General features: G+C 49.1%; 1 protein-coding gene across 1 annotated transcript in view; it reads left to right on the top strand.

Moving 5' to 3' along the window:
- CD58 (CD58 molecule) overlaps positions 1–5,105 on the top strand; it is a 42,013-nt gene extending 36,908 nt beyond the window's left edge. The window contains exon 6 of the mRNA XM_041756380.1: positions 1,310–5,105. Coding sequence (XP_041612314.1) covers positions 1,310–1,319 — 10 coding nt within the window. The 3' untranslated portion in view covers positions 1,320–5,105. The remainder of the gene's footprint in view (positions 1–1,309) is intronic.
- Positions 5,106–27,312: the final 22,207 nt, after the last annotated feature.

Consider the following 27,312-nt stretch of genomic DNA (forward strand, 5'->3'; position numbering starts at 1 on the left):
AGGCTGAGGAATAAGAAAAACATAACCAGAGATCGTAAAGAGTGAACACTGGAGTCTTTGGGATCTCTGGTCACCAGTGGAGTATAGATATTTTGGGAACTCTGGTCTGGTCTGGGTGCACCCATCCCATCTGCTCTGACCTATGAAGTCCCTACACTTGGAGGGAGGGCACGAAGCAAGAACTGAGTCCTCCTTTATAGGAGGGCGTGGCCAAGCAATTCTGCAGCCTTGTGCTGGGGCCATTTCCTCTGAGCTAACCTCTGAGCTAATTGGGGTGGTTCTATTATCACCACAGAAATGACTCAGGAAAGAGGCTGAGGAATAAGAAAAACATAACCAGAGATCATAAAGAGTGAACACTGGAGTCTTTGGGATCTCTGGTCACCAGTGGAGTATAGATATTTTGGGAACTCTGGTCTGGTCTGGGTGCACCCATCCCATCTGCTCTGACCTATGAAGTCCCCTACACTTGGAGGGAGGGCACGAAGCAAGAACTGGAGCCTCCTTTTAGGAGGGCGTGGCCAAGCAATTCTGCAGCCTTGTGCTGGGGCCATTTCCTCTGAGCTAACCTCTGAGCTAATTGGGGTGGTTCTATTATCACCACAGAAATGACTCAGGAAGAGAGGCTGAGGAATAAGAAAAACATAACCAGAGATCGTAAAGAGTAAGCACTAGAGTCTTTATGATCTCTGGTCACCAGTGAGGCATTTTGGGAACTCTAGGTTCTGAAGGCTCAGCTGTGTTCTTTGGAGATTTCCATGACACCCAAAGCCATTGTAGGTTCTTGAGCAGGAAGGTTCTTAAAAGCTAAATTGGACCAAAGGTTCTGAAAAGCTAAATTGAACCAAAGCTAAATTCAACCAAAGACTGAGTTGGTTGGAGGAGATGGGGCTTAGGATGAGTGCTTAGCGCTGAAGGTAGTACATCATGTAGACTTCTAGCCACCATCCCAGGAGGCCCTAAGACTGGTTTCCCTCCATCTCCACTCCCCAGAGCCCTTGGTTTAGTTTGGTTTTTTTGTTTTGTTTTGTTTTATTTATTTATTCATGAGAGACACAGACAGAGAGGTAGAGACACAGGCAGAGGGAGAAGCAGGCTCCCATGTGGGACTAGATCCCAGGACTCTGCGATCATACCCTGAGCGGAAGGCAGACACTCAACCACTGAGCCATCCAGGCGTCTTGAGCCCTTGGTTTTGATGGTTATATGGTAAAAGGGCTACTCACATTACAGTAGGAGGGTAACTACTCTTGGTCTGTATCTTATGAGTTACTAACATGAGACCTTTTTTTTTTCTTTTTTTTTATAGCTCCAGCTGACTGGTACTACAAGATGAAATGTATAGTTACTAAGTTATTTAAATAACGGAATGGAAAGCCATCTGATTAACCATTCAAGTATTACATCATCTTCAAGGGAATTTTGGAAATTTAATCTGAAGTGGTCCCTCATCAGAATATTCTGTTTTGGAAGCAATATCACCCAACAGCCAGCATCAGTATCTATTCTATGCCTCTTACAGTCTATGACTAGATACTATAAGTGACTTTTATCTTGAAATTTTTTACTACAAATTTTATATTGCATATAAAGTTGTAAATATATGTAACTTGGTGTAAATATGTACATAAGCAGTAGGTAGTTTGGCATTTTCTTTTCCTCTTAAGTCAGAAAAATATGATCACATACCTCAGAAGGTAAAGGCTTTATCCTAAAATCTGTCTTCCACTTCCCTTTTGTTTTAGAGGGGAAAGGTTCATTGCGGAATTGGCAGTGGAGTGAGAGAGGAGATGGGCAAGATACTTGCCATGTGCTGGGTCCGTGGCTTTTGACTGAAGGCAAGAACACATGGGTCTCTGGTTTATTTTGCTGAGACCAGACCACCACCATCTAAACATGAGGAGGCTTGTCTCATTAAGATCTCCTAACTCACTCAGTGTCTGGTGTTAGTTGTCACATGGGCAGGGAGACAGCAGAGAACTCTTAAAAACTGTGAAATCCCATATAAATGCAGAACAGCAGACTCTTGAATGAGGAAGTGGATGGCCCTGGCTGGCCCTCGGGTAGCCATTGTATATGCCAACATGCTAGGCCTTGAGCTCCTGAACCCACACCACCCCTGGGACTCCTGTCACATAAGAGTCTTCTGCCTAAAAGAGAAAACATCGCTTTTTTACACTAAGGCAAAGTGCATTGAAAGGAGCCCAATGGAACAGCTCTATCTGGGTCCCCCACAACTTTCAGCAAGAATGAGGTGGGGACGTGGGAGCCCTGAGTACTCCTGGGAGGACCCCTACTTCTCCATAGTCCTCCCACCTCTGGCCAGCCAAGCTTCCAATCAAAGTTTGTATCGGGCTGATCTTGTGAAACCCTTCATTCCAGGTCCTGTGGGGACTCCCAGCACATCCTTTACCTTCCAGTATATAGGCTTCATCGCTATATGCTCTGAAAGGCCCTTTTCAGCCCCTCCAGCAACAGCAAAATTCCTTGTGTTCTCTGCTATGCATGTTCCCTTCACTTTTCTGTACTCACTGAAACCTGACCTCCCCAGGGGTGCTGCTTCCTGAGGCCCTGTCTAGGGCCCGCAGCTTTCTCTCCTGTACCCCTGGGACACTGGGCAAGAGTGCGGACCAGTGTCCTGCTGGCTTCTACCTGCTTCGAGCCCATGCCTCCATCCTTATTTCCAATGGGCAAACCAACCAATCACCAGCATCAGATGTCCCCCTTTTCTCGATCTTTTTATTACTCCTTAGCCTGTGGAGATTTTAGCACTAGGTCCAGAACACTCTTTCCTAACACTCCAGCCTTCAGAAACTGAGTGTGCTTTCAGAACCTCCAAACCAGGGCCTGGGCATGGCCTGCCCCAAGCACCTTGTCCTCCTCCCTTCCCAGCAGCCACCGCCCTGGTCTTGCCCCTGACCTTCCACCACCAATGCCTGCAGCCCCTCACAGTCTCCATTACAAGCATCCCGCTCCACTCTGTCTTGTGTGTCTCTTTGTGAGGACCCCACTCCACAGACCCTGCAGCCCCACCAGGTCCTGCAAGCCAGTGACCCCACTGCCTCTCACCGGCCCACAGACACTGGGACTTCTCATTTCCCGAACCAAGCGGGGTCTCCCTGTTTATCATGAGAGGGACTCTGCTACCTTCACTCTTTTCACCCTCCTGCTTGTCCTCACTTGGCCAGATCCCACCCGTATGTGGAGTCACCTCTGCTGGTTCCCTCCTCATACCTGAGCTGCTGCACAGGCAGGACAGCACAGGGCTGAGGAGTGTCATCTTAGGGACCACAGACCCCCGAGGGGTTCCCAGTGGCTCCCAGATGGCGTTATTGCATCACCCTGGCCTGCTCACTGTCTCCTCATCTCCCTTCCTAGACTTGCAGCCCTGGGTCCTTGTGCTTGGCTACTCACCTCGCCTCCTCTGTCACCGAAAACAAAAGCATCTAGAAGAACTGTTCTTCCCAAAACCAGTGTCTCCCCTTGTCTTAGTCTGCTGGGGCCTCCGTGACAAACTACCATAGACGGGGTGACCTAAAAGGCAGTAACTTCTTTTCTCACAGTCCTAGAGGCTGGAAAGTCCAAGATCAAGGTGCTGGCTGCTTTGGCTCCCGGTGAGGGCTCTCTTCCCAGCTTTCAGGTGGCTGCCTTCTCACCGTGTCCTCACAGCTGGGAGAAGAGTCCTGGTGTCTCCTCTTCTTCTCAGGACAGCAGCTCTATCAGAGCAGGTTTCTACCCCTATGACCTCATTGAACCTCTGTCACCTCCTCCCAGGTCCTTTCTCCAAATAGAGTCACACTGGGGTTAGGGTCTCAACATATGAGTCTTAGGACAAAATTTCTGCCTATAACACTGCTCATGCGCAGGATCCCACCTGCCCTCATCTACTTCAGGACATCACCCTCCTTGTCCACCTCTCTCCTGCATCATCAGCATTGACCTTTCTGCTACCTCATACAAACATACTGTCATTTCTCATATCTTCAAAAAACCAAAATATTCTTGAATCACTTCCCTGCCTAGCTCTTGTCTCAGTTTTCTACTGTCTTTAACGGAAAAGTTTCTTAAAAGAAATGATCTGTACTTCTTTTTTCTTAGTCCTCTCTTTTTCCTTCTTGAACCTGCCTCCATCAGGCTGTCTCTCTCTCTCTCTCTCTCTCTCTCTCTCACACACACACACACACACACACACACACCACTGCTTGCAAGATTACCAGTGATACTCCACACACACACACACACACACACACACACACTGTAGTATCTGGTGGATAGTTCTCTAGCCTCTTCTTGCCCTGCTTGTAAGCAGCATTTGACTCAGTGGAGCACCTACTACATACTGAGCACTTTGTAGGCACTAGGTTCTATGGGGTATGTGGGAGGCAAACAGATTTATGGATGCTTCTGTTGAGTGCACTCAGTCCTAAAATGGAAATATATACAAAGAACTAAGGATTATAACCATATGACCCAACTATTTTACTCCTTGCTATGTACTCAAGAGAAATAAAAACATTACACACAAAAACTTGCATGTGAATGTTCACAGTCATGATTCACAATAGCCCAATACTGGAAAAAATCCAGATGTCCATCAACTGATGAAAAGATAAATGTTGCATATCCATACGATGGGATAGTAGTCAGTATAAAAAGTATTGACGGTCTGAGGGTGCCTGGGTGGCTCAATTGGTTAAGTGTCTGACTCTTGATTTCAGCTCAGGTCTTGAACTCAGGTGGTGAGTTCAAACACCACGTTGGGCTCCCTGCTGGGTATGGAGCCTACTTAAAAAAAAAAAAAGTAATGAGGTCTGGTATGTGCTATAACATGGGTGAGTCTTGGAAACATGCTCAGTGAAAGAGGCCAATCCAAAGAGACCACCTGCTATTTAATTTCCTCCATACAAAATGTCCAGAAGAGGCACATCTATAGAGCCAAAAAGTAGATTCTTGCTGGCCTAGGGTTGGGAGAAGGATATTGGGTTAGGGGAAGGAGTGACTGCTGATGAGCATCTGGTTTCTTTTTCGGGGGATGAAAATGTCCTAATATTGTACTAATTGTGTAACTGTGAATAGACTAAAACCATCAAATTGTACACTTCAAATGAGTAGCTTGTGCTGTGTGTGAATTATGTCCTAATAAAACTGTTATTGTAACAAAAAGAACTAAGCAATTAGAGGAGGGCCGGCCTTGGGAAAGGCAGTAGGCAGGGGGTTCCTCTCCCTGAAGCCGGGCTTCCTCATCAGCTGCCTCAGCCCTGGCTCCACACTGGAGGCTGATGGATGACACAGTTGACTTCCCTGCCCTCAGCACTCCGACTCCATCTCCCCCATTCCACCTGGGGCTGAGAGTTACCAGAGATCAAAGCAACTTTCTATTTGGAAGGCAGAGCAAAAAACAATAATCAAGTCTCGAACACCAGCCAGTGAATCTAGGGAAGTGTCATGAGCCAGAGTTCAGCGTGGACATTTGAGCCAGGTCATCCCACCATGTGTCTCCTCTGGGCCACCCCTCAGCCATGCTCTGTCCAGCATAGACAGCCCCTGCTCATTCGTCTTCTGCACTCCCCTTCCCTGCCCTGCTCCTCCTGGGGTGCCCTCCTACAGAACCCGGGGAACCTCCCTCCCACCCTCAGCCCTGGACTATACCCCCTACCCCCTGCCCTTGGCCTGGTCTCTGCGTCTAGCCTTGCCCACTTCTCTGCATCCCTGGTGCTCCTCCCTGGCCCTCAGGCCCCCCAGCAGCCTTCCCCGAGGGGCAGGCTGGCACTCTTGCGCTCCCAGATTTGTGCATCAAGAAACCCACTTGTATAAGGTCATACAAGGTCAGATGGTCACAAGTGGAAGAATCAGGATTCCAAATGAGGCAGCGTAGCCCCAGAGGGCTCTTCACCACCAGGCTATATGTGAGAAGATAGAAGAGTGGGGTCCTTCTTCCACATATAGTGGAAAGACCTCTGACCAGTGAGCATTCACATGCAAGTTTTTGTGTGGAAATGTTTTTATTTCTCTTGGGTATATGCCAAGGTTTTATGTCTCCCCCCTCCCCCAACAATTAAGGGATCAGATGTGTCCACCAGCCAAAGCAAGCACAGCCCTGGCCACCAGGCCACTTACTGAGAGGCCTAGCAGGAGGCCAGCACCCTGCCAGGGCCTGTGTGGTCAGAGGGGGGCGTAGCCAGGGACAACGGAAGTGGAAGCAAAGTGAGCAAAGGCGTGGGTTCCCTGGGCAGCCTGTGCTCATATCTGACGTCTGGAGAGTAAGAGTCCTTCCTCTGTCTGAAGGCTCTTCCTCTTCTCCATCTCTTTTTTTTCTTCAAGATTTATTTTTCAAGAGTGTTTCCCACAAAAAGAAAACTATTGATTGAAGTGGCAGGCCTATGATCAGGGAAATATAGTGAAAGCCTCCATGAGATCCCACCTCACACTGGGTAGCATGGCTAAAGGGAACAAGTCAGGAAACAACAGGTGTTGGCGAGGATGTGGAGAAGTGGAGGGGGCTCTTGCACTGCTGATGGGAATGCAGCCTCTCTAGAAAACAGTGTGGAAGTTCCTCAAAAAGCTAAAAATAGAGCTATCCTATGACCCAGCAATTGCACTACTAGGTATTTACCCCAAAGGATATAAATATAGTGATTCAAAGGGGCACCTGCACCCCAATGTGTATAGCAGCAATGTCCCCAGTAGCCAAACTATGGAAAGAGCCCAGATGTCCATGAAAAAGTATATATAATTGATATATGTATCTTGTTATAATGCAATGACGTGGATGAAACTAAGAGGGTATAAGTGAAATAAGTCAGTCAGAGAAAGACAAATACCATATGATATCACTCACATATGGAATTTACAAAACACAGCAGATGAATATAAGGGAAGGGAAGGAAAAATAAAATAAGATGAAAATTGACAGGGAGGCAAGCCATAAGAGACGTTGAACTCTCAGGAACAAACTGAGGGTCGCTGGAGGAGAGGTGCATGGGGGATGGGGTAACTGGGTGATGGGCATTAAGAAGAGCACTTGATGTGATGAGCACTGGGTGCTGTATACAACCGATGAATCACTAAATTCTACCCTTGAAACTAATAAGACACTATAGGTTAACTAAATTGAATTAAAATAAAGCACTTTTTAAAGAGGAAAACAAAACAAAACAAAAAGTAGTAGACCCATGTGTGTTGATTTGGGAATCACTGAAAAGCACCCCAATCAAGGCCTCCTCCCTCACCAGCCTCCTGAAATCCCCTCGCTCGCTCCTTCTGGTACAAGCAGTTCAAGCTAGAGGCCTGTTTAAAGATGACTCATGAAACCACCTCATGAGCACACCTCTCCTGGCCAATCCACTTGAAGACTTGAGTGAAAGAAAAAAATGTGTGCCCTTGTATACACATCTGTATGTATTTCCTTAATGAGCAAGGTGTTTCTAGATGAGCAAGATGTTCTATTATAGTAACAAAAAAAAAAAAAGAAAAGAAAAAAAGAAAGAAAGAAAGAAAGAAAGAAAGAAAGAAAGAAAGAAAAGTAGTTATATTAAAACTCAGCAGTATTTTAAGTTTAAATATTTTGTTTATACTCCAAAATAGTACTTTCCTGGCTTTAATGACAAACTCATCAGTAAGAATTTCAAAGTCTACTTCTTTGTTTATCTTATTTTCAGTGGATAACATTGCCATGCTTAAGAATTTCTCTTGACCAGGTGGGCCGATGAGGGCTACTGAGGCCTGCCCAAGGGGCTGGCTGTACCCACCCCTACCACCCCCATGCTATGCAACCCTGCTTAGGCCTTGGAGACCAACACCAGCCTGGCCCAAGCACCCAGGTTATCTCACCCCCAGGAATTAAAAACATTATCACCCCTGTTGTTCCCCAGAAAAAGAAAAAAAAAAAAAGAATCCCTCTTAACCAGGTGATGCTCTTAACTTCCAACTGACTTTAGCTCATTGCAAAGCCTTTCAGATCCTGTGTTTAAAGTGTCGAGCTTTTGTTCTTCACATATTTTTTTTGCATGAATTCTGATTCTTTGCATGAATTTATTGCACTAAATGTCATTTATCTTGATTCCTGAGTTCTTTCAGCACCCCCTGAAATGTTGCACCCTTGCTGAGGACCTCACCCTTATCCCAGCCCAGCTGAGACTCCTCTGATAGCAGAAGTATCATAGGAGGAGAAGAAAGAAAACCAACTCATTCATTCAACATTGAAGTCATGCATTCATCCAGCCAGCCAGCCAGACAATATGTTAACTGAGTGCCTACTATATGCCAGGCACTGTTCTGGAAACTTGAGATATTACAGTGAACAAGACAGATTCTAGTGGAAAGACAGACGTGAAATGAGATAAATAAATGAAGTACAGTATTAAAGGCTAAGAGAAGAATAAAATAGGAAACTGGCGGCAGGGATGGGTGAGGTGGCAGGAGGTGTCAGAAGGGGTAAGGTAGAGCTCTATGAGAGTGAGGGCCCGTTGTGTCCACAGAGTAGGAAAGAGTCAGCCCATAGGATGTTTTGTGTACCCTTTAAGGTGTTAATTTTTTTTAAAATTTGGATGTCTTTAGATGTACATCGCTCTCTGTTCCACCATTGGCTCTATGCTTCCCTATTGTCTTGCACTCATTTGTTTCCTGGCTCTGTGCCCCAAGCCATGTAGACAACTGTGTGCTTTAGAGGCAACAGAGAGAGCCACAGGACAGATGGGGCAAAGGACAGCCAGCCCCCACCTGTGTGGCTGGGAAATCAGGGGTGAGTACCCTCTACCCTCATGTCCTTTATAGCACTAAGTCACAGTCGCTGATGCCACACTGGGCGCATCCCCTGAGAAGCACTGAGGTTTATGTTTTCCACCAACAGAGACAAATAAGAGCTGAGTCAGAAATAAGTGCAGTTATGGACACTAGGGAATGTTACATTTCTTTCATGTTTTAAAATTGTTTTTTTAAATTTTTATTTATTTATGATAGTCACAGAGAGAGAGAGAGAGAGAGAGAGAGAGGTAGAGACATAGGCAGAGGGAGAAGCAGGCTCCATGCACCAGGAGCCCGACGTGGGATTCCATCCCAGGTCTCCAGGATCGCGCCCTGGGCCAAAGGCAGGCGGCAAACCACTGCGCCACCCAGGGATCCCCCTTTCATGTTTTAGTTCATGGACTAAGAATCACATCCATAAGAATAGTGTCTATTGAACCTCTTCCATGTTCCAGACGCCTTCGGACTCCTAAGCTCTATGCAATCCTCACCATAGCTGCTCAAGCTAAGTGTGATTTTTCCCACTCTCGTTCTCCATTTCCCAGGTGACAGGCCGATGCTCAGAGAGATGAAGTGATTGGCCCAAAGACGAGCAGTGAGCTCCTGGTGGAAGCACCCAGCTCCTATCCATCTGCTCCAAGAGTAAGTTCTTTGCTGTAAACCTTGTTGCCTATTGAAGAAATGGAATGCCTCCCCCATCCTGTTGCTGCAAATGTTATGTAAGGTGTGCACAATGAAATTGGCCTGGATGGTTCTCTCTCTCTCTCTCTTTCTCTCTCTCTCTCTCTCTCTCTCGTAAATACCTCTAGGAATACCCATCTCATTTGAGCCTCAGGGAAACTCTGTGAGTGACACAGTGTCACCCCATTTTGCAGACAGGGAATAGGTGTGGTGACATAAAATGATGAAATGTCCAAAGTTAGCTAGCAAGTTAGATGTGAAGCTGAGCCAGAGTCCTGTCCCAGCGCGGCATCACCCGTCTCAAGACAGGACTGCAAGCTTGTGGGCCACCCACCCGGGTCAAGCCACTTACCCCAGACGTCTTGCCATATCTACAAAATGCTACATAACATATAGTAAAAGGGCTGGCATCCTCCATGTCTGCTGACCCTCACACTCACTCACCACCCCAGATGTTTCAGTCACAGAATCACTGACTGATCATAGAGTTGGATGTGACCCAGCGGGGCAGCTCCCCACTCACCAGTTCAAAGCATGTAAGGGTTTTCGGTGGAATTCTGCTGCTTGTGACCGACTCGCCAAGTGACCCCGTGCATTCTCTCCGTGAAACACCTGCTCCTTTTCCCCTCCGCAGGAATACTGACTGCACAAAACAGAGGGTGCTCGTGGCTTCCAGGATGCCACACACTATGTATTTGCCTGTTGAATGAATGTCACCTGCAGTGATATGTGTGTTCCCAACCCTGTTCTGTGCCAGTACTGCTTCAAGGAATGTCACATAAACTGGGGGAAGTGTGGGTGTGAAAGAAAGAGTTGTTGTCTCTGTAAGAACCAACTTGACAGTTTGGAGAGACTTAATAAAGGAGGGATCCTCAAGTAAGGCTATATTGAATTGGATGTAGGCAAGACAACGGGAAAGATGGGTGGTGAAGCACGGTACTAAAATGTTCCGGTACTAAACTTGTTTTCAGGTGTCTAAGTTCTCACTCTGCTCTACAGAACCTGAAGTTAGAAATTGTAGATGATACATCAAGGGTGTGATTTTTGTACAGGGGCAAGGGAGGGCAGGGAGGGCAAAAAATAGGCATATTCTCAATGCAAAGACCTTGACTCTGTATCAAACTACTGGTGAAGGAATGTACATTTGTGTTTTGGGTTAACAAAAATGTTTAAGATATGTATATGTAATTTAAATTTTCTTCTAATGTATACCCACACAAATGCTCTTACATTAGTGGAGACATGAGATTATGTTACATATATTGTTTTAATTTTGATGCAGTCTTTTTTTCCTTTTTCTTCTCATTAGATCCTTCCTTATTTTCTCCTGTCCACCTCGTACTATATGACTATCCATCCTCCAAAACCAGGACGACAATGGGTTCTGGCTTCTGCTATGTTTCCTCCATGCTCATGCGCATTGGCTCACGTATACAATGCGGGCAGAGGGTGAAGAAGGGTGGCATATTTCTTCTTAAAAGTGGGATAATTTGGGGGCACCTGGGTGTCTCAGATAGTCAAGCATCTGCCTTCAGCTCAGGTCACGATCCCGGGGTCCTGGGATTGAGCCCTGGTCTCCTTCTGCCACCCCACCCTGCTCCTTCTCTCTCTCTCTCTCTCAAATAAGTAAATAAAATCTTTTTTAAAAAGTGGGATAATTTTATGCACAATTGCTTGCACCTCACTTTTTCTCACCAATTATTCATGGTAATCCCTATGAATCACCTATTACAGGTCCAACTGTTCTTTTTAATGGCTGCAGAATATTTCCTTGCACGTGCTAATAATATATTCACCCTCTCCCCCTCTGAAGGGCATTTGCTTTGTTTCTAGGTTTTGTTTTCCACCATAAACAACAATTTATTATAAATCCGTGTGCATCTAGTCATACATTCTGACTCTTGAACAACACAAGGTTTGGGGAGCTGACCCCTACACAGTCCAAAATCCATGTATAATTTTTTACTCCTCAAATTTTACTAGTAGCCTACTGTTGACTGGAAACCTTACTGATAACATAAAGTCAATTAACACACACTTTGTATGTTATATGCATTACATGGCATATTCTTATAATGAAAGAAGCTGGAGAAAAGAAGTTGTTATTAAGAAAATCATAAGGAAAATACATTTACAGTGCTGTGCTGTGTTTATTGGACTTACACAGTTCAAACCTGTGTTGTTCAAGGGTCAACTCTATTTTTATTTTTTTATTTTTTCTCAACTCTATTTTTATATCCATGGGGTTAGATTCCAAGAAGTGGAATGGATATGTTTACTTTTAATTTTAGTAGATATTGCCAGATTGCTTTCCAAAGATTGCCGTGCCACCCAAGAACCACGATTAAAGTAACTTTTCCCACATTCCCACCAGCAAGAGATATCATCAGTCTTAAAATGTGAGTCATTCTGATAGAAGCAGAGTAGCATCTCATTGCTACTTAAATTTACATTCCCTGACTGCTAGAGCCTGAAATCTTTTTATGTTTTTTGATCATCTGGAATTGCTCTTCTGCGAACTGCCTATTTGCATCCTTTGTAAATATTCCTTCTTTTACAAAAAAATCATTGCTTCAATTAATTCTGCATTTAGTCCATCAGCTTCCACTCCCTGTCCCATTAGATAGGACTGGAAATGTTGTAAATATTGATATGTTGCTATGGAAAACCATCTGAAATGAACAGAAGAAATGAAAGCCGCTAAGGGCTAGGAAATAGGTGTGGGAAAAGAGGCTAGAATGCCATAAAGCAAGAGGAAGGATGAAATAAGAGACTGGGATTCTTGAGAAGGTAGAAATGATGTAGCCACATGGTGCTCAAATTGGTATATGCGAAAAAACACAATGAAGGAGTCAAAATTCAGAAGGGTTATATACATTCACATGCGTGTGCTTGCACACACACACCTGCACGTCCTTCACTGAACCTTTGCCATGTGCCAGCCACCGCGCTTAGTGCCTTGCCTTCTGCATCTCCCACTTTGCTAGAATGTATACAGCACTATTATTCCCACTATACAGATGGAAAAAGAGAGGCGCAGAGAAGTCTAGTAACATGGTTACACCTGCATTGCTCATAAAGTGGTAGAACCAGGACTGGGACCCAAGTTGACCTGCCCCAAGCCCTTAGCTGGGAGATGACTGGCCTGAGAGGTGTGGACAGAGCTGCCACCAAAGGGCTTGGGTCTAGACCAGGGTTCCAAGCTGGGCCCAGGAAGGGGTTACAGACCAACTGAAGACAAATTAGAAATGCTGAAGCCTGGGTTTGGTGGTCGGTTTCTTGAGGACCTGGTGTGGGCCGATGGACCCGCGGGGGGGCAGGTTCCAGGTCTGTAGAGCTGGAGGTTCCCCGCACCTACCCCCAGATGCAACATCAGAGTGAAAATCCCTGGCTCCCACCTCACAGGGGGTGAGCGACCTGGTCCTAGAGCAGCGAGGCACTGTGGAAATAGCCTCAGAAATAGAAATAGTGTGTGTTAACTGCCACGTTGGGTGGCAATGATAGAAAAGCTTTGACAGGCCAGAGAAGCTGTCAAGAGATCCCCTTGCCCCAGGTGGCTGATGAGGCTCCGTCCATTCCAGCCAGAGTGATGGGTGTTCTGAGAACAAGGTGAGGTTAACCCTGCCTTGTAAAACCAGTGGGGCTTCCCAGAGCAACCCCCAATCTGAGTGCCCTCCCAGCAGATTGCTCCACCAGGGCATCACCCACCCCTGCGGTGTGTCTGGGAATCTGGCAAAGGACTAACGGGGTTGGATTCAGCAGACAGAGGTTCAAATCTCCGTTCTTGCACTCACAAGGGAAGCACCCTCTTGGCTTCTGTTCTCCCTCTGCACAGTGGCAGAGCCCCACCGGTGCGTGGGAGAGGAGGGCCTGCAGTTGGTGCTGGAAAAATCCTGGATGGATTTCAATTCTCAGCTACCTCTATCCTGCACTTGGGTCCCTCCCATCCTCAGTGGGAGGACAGATGATTTGTAGGAGTCCTGCCAGGATCTGTGCTCTGAGGTCTCTCTGTGGAAACTCCTTGAAACTCGAACCTGGAGAGGTATGCACTGTGGTTCTTCTTTTACAAATGAGGCATCTGGTGCCTAGAGGGAGTGAGCCATCTACTTGAGGTCTTACCCCTGGAACCCTTGCTTGACATCAAAATATGTGGCATTAAAGAGGGCATGTGATGGGATTCGCTGGGTATTATACCATATGTTGGTAAGTTAAATTTAAATTTAAAAAATACATAAAAAATAAAATTTATAATTCCCTTTCAGGACAAAAAAAAATGTGCCCTTTCTACAACACGCACACTTTATTCAACTCTACAATTACTACAATTACAATTACTTTTCTTGCAGACAATAAGAAAATCTCAAGGTACAAAATCCATGCGGATGAGGTAAGTTTCAAACACAATCTCATATCATTCAATGGGTCTGCTGTTAAATCAGCTCTTGGGGGACCCCTGATCACCTCTGTGCTTTCTCTTATCTCACTCCACCTGTACCCCCAGGCCCAGGTAAGAGAAGCATCAAATCACAAGTACATGAAGCATTCAAAGCCATTCCATCCTGCCCTCCCCCCTGGAGGGGAGAGAACGAATTCCTGGATACCAAGTGGCCAAAGTCACCCTGGAGAGGCCTGGGCTCCCGAGCGGAGCGCCCACCGTGCCCCATCGTGAGCCCCTTCCCTCTGTGGGAAGCACAACACCTCCCCTCCCCTCCCCATGCCCCTTGCTCAGAAGCAGGTGTCCAAGACACACTGTTAAGGACGGGGGCATAACACTGCATTTTCCTTCCAACTGGATGGCTGGTCCACTGGGCTGCATGCAGATGCAAACTTCCTCGAGATCTAGGGCAGCTGACTGCTAACAAATGAATGTTTCCATGGAAGACAGAAATCAAAACTCCTTTTGCTAAAAATACTGGGGAGGAAGGAAGGGTGTGGCCACAGGAAACGGGACAATGCATTGAGCTCTGTGCCTGTGATGGAGATCTCCTCCGCCCAGGCCCTGTTCCCTCGCCACATCCGGGCCAGAACCCTGCTACCCTGCTGCTTTCTGTCCTCCTCCTCCTCCTCCTCCTCCTCCTCCTCCTCCTCCTTCTTCTTTCTTCTTTCTTTTTCTTCTTCCTCTTCCTCCTCCTCTCTTCTTCCTCCTCTTCTCCTCCTCCTCTTTAAGGATTTTATTTACTTATTTGAAAGAGTGAGAGAGTACAAGTGGGGGGACAGGCTAGGGACAAGCAGACTCCCTACCGAGTGAGGAGCCAGATACAGCCTCATCCCAGGACCCTGAGATCATGACCTGAGCTGAAATCAGACACTCAACTGACTGAGTCACCCAGGTGCCCCCCATTTTGCATTTCTATGCACCAGCCAGCTCTTCGCCCTGGGTCCTGGGCTCTCTGCTCTGGGGACCAGCAACTTCCTACTGAGCCTTCCTCCACCGAGTGCTCCCTCCCTCTGGCTTTCTCCTTATTCTTCTTATACTGATTTCTTCTATCTTGTATTTTCATGAAGTCTTGAGTGTTCTCTTCTCTGAGGCCGTGCTGCATCGTGGTACAAGGATTGGCTCAGGGGCCTGACATGTGGGGTTTAAGAACCCATTCTTCCACTGGCTACCTGTGTGATTCTTGGCAGCGCCATCTCTGTCCTGTTTCATCCTCTGTAAATGGGGAGAATAGGATGTTTCTGGCAGATCTCTTGTCAGAATCCACCAAATAGTGTCCCTAAAGTGTTTTGCCCATTAAAAAAATATATTTTATTTATTTATCCATGAGAGACACAGAGAGGGAGAGAGAGGCAGAGACACAGGCAGAGGGAGAAGCAGGCTCGCTGTGGGGAGCCCAGTGTGGGACTCAATCCTAGGACCCTGGGATCATGACTCAAGCCAAAGGCAGACACTCAACCACTGAGCCCCCCAGGTGTCCCTGTTTTGCCCATTGTAAGGGCACAGTAGATGATCCCTTTTCTCCTAGCATGTTGATTATCCAGGGTCTTATGCTCCTTCTACAACCAGCCTGAGTGCCCCAGGGGTCTGTGTGGGTGGTGCTAAGTCGAAGATGCCTTTCTGTGACTCAGAGGTCTGTCCTTCTGGCACTTGCAGCCCCTCTCTGCCCCTGCACATGGCATAGTGACCCTGCCGCAGCCTGATTCTACTGCACCATCTGTGTTGGGAGCCAGACTGGGCAGGCCTCCAAAGCCATCATCATTTACATGGTGCGATCATTCAGCAAAGCCCAAAGAAGCCCGCAGAAGCCCCAGAGGCAAGAAGGACAGAGTGGAAAGGAAATGTGTCGTGGGAACTTGGGTCTAACTTTCTGCCATGTCCTTGGGCAAATCTTTTAGGTTCTCACTTATTCATTTTATTTTATTTTTTTTTTCACTTTTTTTTTTTTTCACTTATTCATTTTAGATTCAACTCCAACTCCAGTTAGAAATTCCTCCCTTTTTTCCTCCTCTGGCCACACTTTTCTTCAACGAATACAAGTTGGACAGGTAGGCACTACGGATATAAAAGTGAACGGGAATAGGTGAAATCCTGCCATGATAGCATCACAGAGCCCGTCATCTGATGAGGGCACAGATGTGGTCATCAAATAAATAAATGCAGAATTCTGCCCCTGAGGAGGGGTTCATGGTGCCAGAGGGTGACCATGACCTAGTCAGAGAGGTCAGGGAGTGCTTTGGGGTGAAGCTGTGATTGAATGGAGATTGTAGGATAAGGAGGCGGTCACTGGCCACCAGGGGCTGGAAGAGATTTCCAGGCAGAGGACAAAGTCAGTGGTAAAGACCCAGTAGCCGGAAGGGACAGAGATGTGGGAGGAATCTGAAGAAGGCCAGTGGGGAGGACTGCGGGAGTGCTAAGGATTTGGGCTCCAGTCTCCTATGAGCCTTGCGGTGGTTTTCAAAGGAGGGCACGGATACTCCACAGGTGGATGTTGGAAGAATGATTGAGTCTATCAGCACCTCATCTCCCCATTCATTTCTCAGATTAACTGAAGAGTCACTTAGTAAGAGCTTGAAAATTTGGGACATGGGAGACGATGTTTTGAGGGAGGATATCTTGACACACAAAAGGGATGGGAAAATCTGGAAAGTGAGGTGACGTCTCAGAGTGTAGGCCCAGACGCTGCATCACAGTGGGTTCCCTGGGCCCCTGTGAGGAGCTCAGGGCACTGGGCCAATGGCATCAGGAAGGGTCAAGACAGGGGTCCCGAGGAAGGAAGGGAGCATATTCCAGTGTCTTTAACACCAAAGACCAAAGATATCTTGGCTACTTCATAATCAGGATCATGGCTAGCCATTTCTGAATATATTACGGGTAGAAAAAGAGAAAAACCTAGTGATTGTTAGGAGCTTTTACCAAGACAGTGGTGCCCCCTAAAACAATAGGAGGAGCCTGTCATCTGAGAAGGAAAAATGTGTATGTCCATAACTGTAATTCAGTTCAAGTGTGTGGCTCATAAAGACCATTTCTGTCCATGCAACCTGACTTTCTACTCTCTCAGGGAATTCAATCCACATCTGCCTGCCCGATCACAGCAGTTCATTGCACGGGGTAGATACTTGCTATCTGAGCATAGGCAGATGGCTTGGAAATGGTGAATCCCAGTTTCTGCATTGTGAGTTGGGAATAATGATACCTACTTCATTGGGTTGGATGAGAGAATGTATGCACTGGATTCAGGATGGTGTCTGGTCCCGGGGCAGCAGCTATTATTATGGCAATTATTCTCTGTGTGGGATGTAGCTGTGAAGCTTCAATAGGGACCAGGAAGGCAATATAATCAACCATTACCCAAGAGACAATACAGGATGGTGGGCATCGTGTCAAAATGGAGAACCCTTGTCTGTCCAAAGGGGGAAGCAGCTCCTCAGCTTCAACCATTGGCTGATGCACAAGAATTCAGAACAAACGTGGTCTGACTTTTCCAGAAATGCTGGAAATCCCAGTTTATGACTTCAGTATTCATTCATTCATTTAAAACAACAACAACAACCACACAAACAATAACAACAAACAGAACTAACAATATTATGGGACACACACACACACACACACCCAGGTCCTGGAGCAAAGCTGGATTGAAGGAAGATGAAACAAAGCTTCACAGAGGCCAACTGTTCTCAAGAGTCAGATTTGCCCCAGAGATAAGACTAAAAGTGCAGGCAGGGCCCTGATGCGCTCCTGACGTGTTTGGAGAAATGGCAACTTGTAAAACATGCATACTGTCCCAACTCCCCTCAGGGAGGATTTCGAGGAGGACAGCTCTCATTCACCTGCCGCGACTGGGGCAGAGGAGTGATGTGGGGGTCTAGGGTGGGCGTGGGGGGGGGGGGTTCTGGATGGTTCTACGAGGCTGCCATACCACCAATGTCCACTGGAGGTCTCTCGCACACAACTGATGGGGTCAGCACGGCGGCCCTGGCGCTAAGCGGGATGCGAAACCGGCCCAGGCCCCTGTGCAAGGATGGCCCCTGGCAATGTGACTGCCTCTTTGTTAAATATTTACAGGACCCAAACTTGGATTTCAAGGGACAGGTCTCCTGCCAGCCAGGCGGCCTGTCAAAGTCCTTCCTGTGTGCAGAAAGCCTCTGGAGATCATCTCTGCACACTGGGGTCTCAGGACAATCCCAAGAGTTTCCCTATAGATCAGCTCGGTGGCTTCCCGTGCCCAATCTCTCTCAGACGCTGGCACCAAGGCACCTGCCGCCTCCTTCGGCACTGGAGACTAACAAGAAGTATAATTCCAGGTTTAACAGAGATTGCCCTATTGGGAGTAGCATAAAATTTGTCCAAAAATCTCAGGCCGAGAGGCCAAAAACCTGGGTTTGGGTTCTGGTGCTGCCATTTATTAGCCATGTGACTGTGGGCCAGCCTTAACCTTTCCAGTCCTCAGTTTCCACATCTTTAAAATGGGCTCGACAGTAATCTCAATAAAATTGTTTCAAGAATTTAAGAGGAGTGCATAGGAAACATTTTAAAAACTGAAAGACTTGAGTCATTTACACTGTTACCATGGGGCAAGGCCTGGAAAATGTTTCCTGTAAGGGCCCACAGAGTGAGTATTTCAGGCTTTGCTGGCTTCATAGTCTCCTATGGATTCTGCTATAGGAGCCAGAAAGCAGCCACACTCGATCAAGAAAACTTCATTTTACAAAAACAGGTAGAGGGCTGGATTAGGTCCATGGGCTGTACTTCACCCACCCTCGCAGGCTGTTTTTGTAAGGTTTGTGAGCTACAAGTGGTTTTTATTTTTCTAAAGGGTCCCAAGAAACCAAGAGGGAAGAACAGGTGACAGAGGCCAGACCGTCCGCGGCTCACAAAGACTGCAGTGATTGCCGTCGGGCTCTTTTTTTTTTTAAATGTTATTTATTTATTCATGAGAGACACAGAGACAGAGAGAGAGAGAGAGAGAGAGAGGCAGAGACACAGGCAGAGGGAGAAGCAGGTTCCATGCAGCGAGCCCGACATGGGACTCGATCCCAGGTCTCCAGGATTATGCCCCGGGCAGAAGGCAGGCGCTAAACCGCTGGGCCACCTGGGTGTCAGGCACTTTATAGAGGTTGGCTGAGCCCTGCTCCTGAGCGAGCGTCTCCGGCGTGTCTTGGCTCAGGAGACAGCAGCTCATCCTCTCTGGGCGTGGGACGACCTGGCTGGTACATCATGACAGAAGGGGCAGGAAGCAGGTGGCCCCCAGGCCGGTCATTCTCATGCGGCTGTAGGACAGCAGGGCCATGCAGATTCCGAGCTCTCTCTTCCGATCCCTATTTGGCATGGGCCATTCAAAAGAGGACCAGAAATTATTCCATCCGAAAAGGAACCAATAATCCAGTGCAAAGGGCTTTCATTTCCTCAATTATTTCCAGGGTACAAGGTTGTTCTGAACCAGGGCACTGAGTCATGGAGATCCCAGGCCTTCCGCCCGCCTACAGAGCTAGGGGCTCTGACACAGAAACCAGAGAAGGGGCACTGTCAGGCTGGAGACTGGCCCCCAGAACCAAGATGATGCTTCTTTGTTCTGGATGTAGTCACACAAATGAGCAGAGGCAGCAGCTGCCTGGCCCAGAGAAACAGTCTGTGAAGAAAAGGGAGAGGAGACCTGGCCAAGGACAGCAAGTTGTGCAGGTGAAGTCATGGCACACAGCGCCAATGCCTCCTATGGGGAAGGCCTGGAAGGAAGCTTGGCCTCTTTGCAGCTGCTGTGTGGGTGTATCAGGCGGGGAGAGTGGGGGACAGCCACAGTTGTCATGGGTCTGGTTTGCCCCTCCGCCCCCTACTTTCCTCTTACTGACCGCAAGACAAGATGCTGTGAGGAAATGGGCTGCTTGGCCCCCATTGAGTCCTCTTGAATACCATCAGGAAATCTGGGTGGCCCCAGTATTGTTATGAACCTGAGGAGCTCAGGATGGACTTGGTGCTGCTTAGACCTGGGGCAGGGCCAAGGTGGGGGTGGGGGCTGAAGTCATTTCATGGCAGCTCTGGGTCTCCCAAAGAATGGGTCTGGAAAAAAAGACTTGTCTTTTTTTTTTTTATTGCTTTTTTGTCCAAGTAAATATCATAGTTCCTGCAGAAAATTTGGAAAATATAGACACAGGTAGAAAAGAAAATGTACAGAATGATTTTAGTCTGAAAAGCACCTGATTGATTCAGGAGACAATTATTTAATTGAGCACCTCTTATGTGCCAGGCCCTGTTCTTGGTGCCGGGGATATTACAGGAACGAACAAAGTCCCCACCCTCTCGAAGCCCCTGTTCTGAGCAGTAGGGCGGGGGAAGGAGCTTGAGGCTGATGGAACAAGGCACTGTTTTTGGCAGGGGGTCAGGGAACGAGGAAGCAACTTGGTGGGTATCTGGGGAAGAGTGTTTTAGGCAGAAGGAACAGAAGTGTGGCAGGAGCCTGCTTGGTGTGGTCAAGGGCGTGAAGGAGGCCAGCAGGGCTGGAACAGTTGCCCAAGGTGGGTTTGGAACGAGACAGAGGGCAGGGGCAGCTGGCTGAGGACATGTGGGGACTTGTCTACCATGGTAGACACTTCAGATTATTAGGGGGTGAAACAGAAACCCAACATGGGCTGGTGAGCAGCAGAGCAACTGATCAGCCTTATGTTTTGAAATAGTCACTCTGGATGCTGGATGGAAAGGGGACGGGGATTAGGAGCCTAACAGAGATTAGGGGAGGGGTTGGCATGGGTGGGGGCTGAGAAACCGGTTAGGCTGCTGCAGTGGTGCAGGGGAGAAAATTTTCCTTGGCCCTCCTGGAGTTCCTGGCTGGGGCTGAAAATTAAACCCACAAAGGCAGATCAACATGCGAAAAGCACACGTTTTACTCAATTTTTACATGAAAGCTTTCGCAGGAGAATGGGGACTCAAAGTAGTGGCCAGAGCAGGAAGCTGTGATACCCTTCAGACAAACAAAAAATATGTTTTTGAAGAATTAACAAGATGGGGGGTGGGGCGGTGGATAGTAAGTGGTGAAGAGGCAGCAAGGTTTGTGTACACGGCCCTTTTGGCACCAAATCCCCTGTCACTGGTGCTAAGGATGTCTTCCTTCCTTGGGTGCCTTTCACATGGGAGATTTATCTCCTGCTTTCAGGAGGACAAAAAGCATCAAGGAGTCTTTCCTGCATCCCCTGTTGCCTAGGGGCCTCTCGTTGAAACAACAAGCCCAGGTGGCATATCTTGGGGCAATGCGTTCTGCTGCTCTTGAATAGGATTCCCGTGCTGTAGGGGCGCCTGGGGGGCTCAGTCAGTTAAGTGGTTAAGTGTCTGCCTTCAGCTCAGGTCCTGATCCTGGGGTCCCAGAATTAAGTCCTGCATCAGGCTCCTTGCTGGGAACCTGCTTCTCCCTCTCCCCCCCCCCCCACCTTTTCATAAATAAAATCTTAAAAAAAAAAAAAAAAGGGAACACAGTGCCATAGAAGTAGAGGGAGCTGCCCTGGTGGAGGCCAGAGCCCCTGCACTCTGGTACCCAGAATGCCTAGAAGAACAGTTTGAGAACCCCTGGACTGGAGGGTCTCTGAGGGCCCTTCGGGCTCTGGGCTCCTGTGACCCTGCGACCCTGCTGGCCAGGCTGTTTGAGGCCCTGCCCACTCCTGAGAGCCAACCTGGTCCTTTATCCGGGCCTCTGAAAATGCTCACTTGAAAATTAGACAGTTTTCAGGGGGGAGAGATTTTGAAAATTAACTCCCACACACAGACCGTGGCCAACCCTGTTTAGGGATTGTAAAGATGAGTAAAGCCAAGCGTCTGCCCCAAGGGACTTACGGCTGGGCTGGGCGATAGGAAGTCACACAATTGACCAAAGAACACGCGTGCAGGGGGCCTGTGACTTGCCTGGACTTTCTTCCATGGAGCCAGGGCCCGGCCCAAGGGCATCTGGAGAGCTTTCAGCCACACCTGACTCCCAGGGGGCTCCTCCGTGGATGCTCATTCAGTCGGCCCCAGTCCCCTCAGCGCCCCGACCCACGCTTGCGTAGCTCCTTAGTGTCTCAGAACCCGTCTGCTGTGCTGAGCTCTGGTCTGTGGGACTCGTAGTGCCCTGAAATAGCCTCAGAACACGCCCCCCCGAAGTGTTCTTCCAGGGCCCCACAGATGTCACAGAGGGCGAGCCCTCGCAGGAGAGACAGCGGCTTGCTGAACAGGGGGACCCCGCGGCTCGCTCCAGCACCTGAGGACAACCGGGCGTTTCCAGAGGGAGACAGAGGGAGACAGAGGGAGACAGAGGTGTGCAGGGAGGAGTGGCCAGGGAAGGGAGGCGAACGAACCTTCTGAGCGAGCCGTATGATTCTCACAATTACCAGGAAGGAAAAAAAAATCGACCAAACCAGACTAAGAGCCGCCAACTCAAAAGACTTCTCCGAGTCAGACGGCTTTCCTGGAAGCTGTGAACTTTATCCTCCAGCAGCCATTAATCTAATATTAAGGCCCTTAACCTTCTTGATTGCTCTCTTTCAGCATCGGCTGGTTTCATATTAACCTTCCAGGCCTTCCCATAATGCAGCTCCCTCCACGTGGAGCCAGCCCGAGGGTGCCCTCCCCTCCGGGGCCCTCCCCTGCGGCCTGGGCGAGGCTTCCTTCCTTCGCCCTTCCCTCAGGTGCCGGCAGGGAGCCCTCCAGGGAGGGCACAGCCACCGGCAGGGAGCCCTCCAGGGAGGGCACAGCCACCGGCAGGCAGCCTCGGGGACTCCTGTGGCTCCTCTGTCAGCTTTGTTTTCCTTCTCTCCTGAGGAAAACGCGTGGACGCTGCTTCTGGGGAAAAGACAAAGGCTCTGGCCCAGAGGCCGGAGGCCCAGCCGGGAGCCGCCTGTGTGCCCATCTCGGGGACCCCTCTGCGCCCTGTGGTGGGGACAGGCGAGGGAGCTGCCTGCCACCTCCAGAATGTCCAGCTCAGAAAGAGCTGTCACCCCCTGTGACGGGCCACCCGGCCTGCCTCTGTGTCCTGGCCTCTCCCCTCAGCAATGTGGCTGTTTTTGAAGAGAGTCCTGGGGGCCCTGGGTAGTTGCTGAGTAGGTGGGAGCAGTGAGGGCAGGGGAGGGTCCCTGGTCCCTCCAGGGGAGGCCACTGGGGCACTTTCTCTTCTGTAGCCTGGGCAGAGCGACCAAGCACCTGAACATTCACTTTCCAAACCCTTGTTTCGTGGAGAGCGGAAGCCCTGCCTCGATGGGGGGGCTGCAGAGTTCACTCAGAAGTAGAAGAGGTGAGGCCTGGAGACAGGGGCTTCCCACAGCCTCAGCCCACCACGCTGGGCAGGACAAGGACGGCCAAGATTGCTTCCTCGCACAGTACTGGGGTGGCCAGGCTGGGGCAAAGAGGGGGTGGCAGCAGCTTCTTCAAAGTCTGTTCCCACCAGAGGCCCTTCTTCCCAGGGAGTCTGGACCCACGCCAGCTCCGCGCCGGCCCTCCTGCCCTCCTGCCCCAGGGGGCTCCAGGCTTGGTGTTCGTTTTGGCCTGGTGGGGACACCCCACCAGCACCTCCTCAGACCATAGGCTGTGAGAAAGGCAAGCTCCCCACAAGTCCGGGTCTCCTCTCCCACGGGGCACATGCACACAGCTCACACCCGGACGGCTTCTCTGCTTTGTCACGCTTTCCAGGCACAGCTCCCTTTGCACGAGTGAGCAGAGCCCAGGGCTCAGTGTTGGGGGAGCTCAACCCTCTTCCCTGCCTCCCCTCACAGTGTCCTCTCTGAGCAGCTGAGTTCTTGCAGATCTTCTCCAATGTCGATTCCTACCTGGAGTCACCTTGAACCCCACCCCTTACCTGCCTAGAGCAGGATACCTGTACCAGTGTACTCCCACCTCAAGGGACTAGAGGATGGATCCCACAAGAAGGACGTTGGAGCCCCAACATGACATGGCCACTATCACCACGTGGTCCAAGGCAGCTGTTTGCCTACAGCCACACACAGCACAAGTGGTGTCCCCCAGCCATGCACTCCCAGGCTTTGGGTATAGGGAAGGTCCCAAACTTACACCCAATGTTTGTAAGCTTAGCCTTGGCCTAAATAATACTCTGCAAGAGATCCAGGTTCTCCTAGCTATGAGTAGATCCCACTAGGTTGGACAGTCATGCACAGGCCTTCACGTGAAAATACAGAAGAGGGTCTCTGGCCATGTGAACCCAAGGGGGTCACAAGCCCTGGAGGTGGACATGTCCCTGGATTTGTGCCACGTGACAGGCAAATGGAGCTAAAAAAAAAAAAAAAAAAAAAAAACCCAACAACAACCAAAAACCTTAAACATGGTCTAATAACTACAAAAACACTTCTAAATAACAAAGCACTGTCTTTTCATTCTTCTGTATTTTATACAACTGAAGCTTTAGGGGTTTTTTCCCCCTTTTATCAGGTTGCCAATGTTCAGAGCTGTCTAATTGGCCTATCACCCCCAGCTTACTGATCTCAAGAAGTAAGATGAGTAGGTTTAACAGAACAGGATTGGGGCAGAGTCGGGTGTCTCTTGGAGTCAGGGACCAGCATTTACCAAGGACCTGTGGTCAGCAGAGCCCTGACTGGGATCAGTGTGAGGCTACAACCAACTTGCTCAGATGTGCTCTCTTGGGACCTGGATACTATTGGGAAGATGAAAGTATATAAGCCTGATAGGAAAAAAAAAAAAAATCACAAGGCAAGGAACAAAGCATGCTAGTGCACTCAAATGAATTAAGTGCAAACTCGCTAGGAGTGGAGGGTTGGGGTTGGAGAAGGGCTTAGCCAGGTGTGGTTAACCACGGATCAAAAAGGCAAGCCCTACACTGGATTTGGAGGCAGAAGAGAGAAATTTCGTAGGAAAAGGCCTCCGTATTTGGGTAGGGTGGTTAGTGAGGGGTGGGGGCAGGGGTGTGCGTAAGTGAGGAGGAAGAGAGGCAGAGGGGCCAAGGTGGCCTAGAGAAATCAGTCAGTGGTCTAGGAAGTCACACTCAGGATATTGCAACACCTCCTCGGGCCCCCACCCATGCGTACAGCACCCCTGCCACTCTCAAGTGCAGGCCTGCTGCCTGGGGCGGTACAGTCATCGCCATAGCAACCAATTGTTCTGTCACAGAGACATGACTCTGACTCTGGGTAGGGGATGAACAGAAAACACATAGAAAACTGCTAAGTGACAGAGATCTAGTTTTCCAGCAAGTGCCCCTGCTAAGAAAGACGAGAAAACGTACAGACCAGAAGATAAATAGACCAGGGATGAGCAAAGGCTACATTTTGCATGAGGCACCAGCTGTCTGCTGCAAACAATAGCAATCTGATAGGTTCAACAGGAATGATGCTTGGGACGCCTGGGTGGCTCAGCGGTTGAGCGTCTGCCTTCAGCCCAGGGTGTGATCCTGGAGACCTGGGATCGAGTCTCGCATGCTTCTCTCTCTGTCTGTATCTCTGCCTCTCTCTGTGTGTCTCTCATGAATAAATAAATAAAATCTTAAAAAAAAAAAACAACAACCCAGGAATGATGCAAGGCCACAGGGGAGCCGCCATTAGCCTGCAGGGCTGGGCATGTGCAATGCGAGGTTTATGAGACAGAAAGGGGGATGCCTTCAACGTGTCCTCCCAATCTTGCATGTATTCCTGATGCTTTTACTGGGAACAGCTTGCTCTGCTGCCCCTAACAGGATCCTAGCTTTCCTGCATGCATGCGTGTGTGAATTCTCTTAAGGAGGACTCCTCCGTGCTGCTCAGGTGTTAGCAGCCCAAGTACAAACCTTACTAATTAGCAATCATTGGGGAAAAGTTAAGTCTGAGCTACCAGGTAGCTTAAGGGTGAAGCATATTATTGCTCTGAAGGCATGACTGACGCTGTGCCTTTGTCAGTCACATCAGCTGAGTCTGCCATTTGCACTGTATGACCAAGGGCAAGCCCCTTGCCCATCCTGGTCCTCGACTTGTAGAGGGGACCGCCGGACTCCCCGAGCTCCGGAGGCAATGCTTGCACTCATCCTTGTTTCCAGTTTCTAATACAGAGGCCCCCTCTGAGGGACGCACCTGCAAATGCCAAGTTGACTTCATGTGCTGAGTGTTTTCATAACGCAGAATCAAGGGGCAGAGTCAGGTGTCTCTGGGAGTCAGGGAGCAGCATTTACCAAGGACCTGTGGTCGGCAGAGTCCCGCCTGGGATCGGTGTGAGGCTACAACCAATTTGCCCAGATGTGCTCTCATGGGGCCTGTATACTGTTGGGAAGATAAAGTATATAAGCCTGATAGGGAAAAAAAAAATCACAAGGCGAGGAACAAAGCGTGTGATTGCACTCAAATGAATTAAGTGCAAACTCGCTAGGAGTGGAGGGTTGGGGTTGGAGAAGGGCTTAGCCAGGTGTGGTTACTGTACTCATCTGCTGTCCATTCTGGCTTCGGTTAACACCCATTAACCACCTCCTAGGTGGCAGTCTCAGAGCCAGGCATGTGGAGTCAAGGTAAGAGGTGATGGTGCCTTGGGGAGACACGCAGGTGCATGCTCAAAGCCATGGGGTACAGGCTGGCATCCACACATGGACGAGCACACCAAAGCACAGGGAAGGGGGGCTCTGGGTGCAGACGCAGAGCTTCCTCCACACCCCTGGGGTGGTGGGAGGCAGCCTGGGGGAGGAAAGCAAGTCACATGGAGGGGCAGTGCTGGGGAGACCCCGAAAGGACCCGGGAACCTCAGAGTGACAGGAGGGGTGGAAATTGAGAGCAAACATGCCAGGCTGATGCTGGTGCTCTGACATCTTTGTTCTTCTCAAAGGGCTAGAAAGAAGCAGACCACTCAGAGAGGAAAGGCAGTAAGTTAAGGGAAAAGAAAACAGTTCGAATCCCAGGAGGGAAGAGGATGAGATCCGGGGTTTGCTCAGGCAGATATGGCCTTAGGGGAGACTCAGGTGTTGTACGTGGCCTTCATCACCAAGGCCCTGGGGAGGTGCTGGGAGTGGGCGCCCAGACTTGGGAAAAGATGGAACAGGTAAGGTTGCCAGGAAGCCTCCTGGACACGGCATGCAGGCAGGGTGTTGTCTCTCTCCCCGTCAGGACTGGCGGATGGCTGGAGGCATGGGTTTAGTGCAGGGAAGTCTCCCTGGAAACCCCCGGAAAGATGGGGAGACCATTACAGACCGAGGTGCAACAGTGAGTCTTTGACCGGGGAGACAGCGACCACCCGTCTGAGATTTCTGTGCTTCTCAACTTACAAGAATCAGAGACCCGCGCAGCCTCTCTCTAAAAATCCATCGGTTAATCATTCAGTGCATGCTTACCGGCACCCCTCGGTAGTATGTTATGCTAAGCATTCCTGGGGGCTCCAGGCGTTGACCATGCCCTCGAGGTACAGAGCAGCTGGAAGTTTGCAGGTGCATGCACACGCGTGTGAGCAGGGCCATATTCTCTGTGAAGGCTAAGCAAGGGGCACGGGCAGAGAGTCTCCAGAGAGAAAGAGCAATCTCC

Source organism: Vulpes lagopus, chromosome 5 (assembly GCF_018345385.1).
Source record: "Vulpes lagopus strain Blue_001 chromosome 5, ASM1834538v1, whole genome shotgun sequence".
Classification (NCBI taxonomy): domain Eukaryota; kingdom Metazoa; phylum Chordata; class Mammalia; order Carnivora; family Canidae; genus Vulpes; species Vulpes lagopus.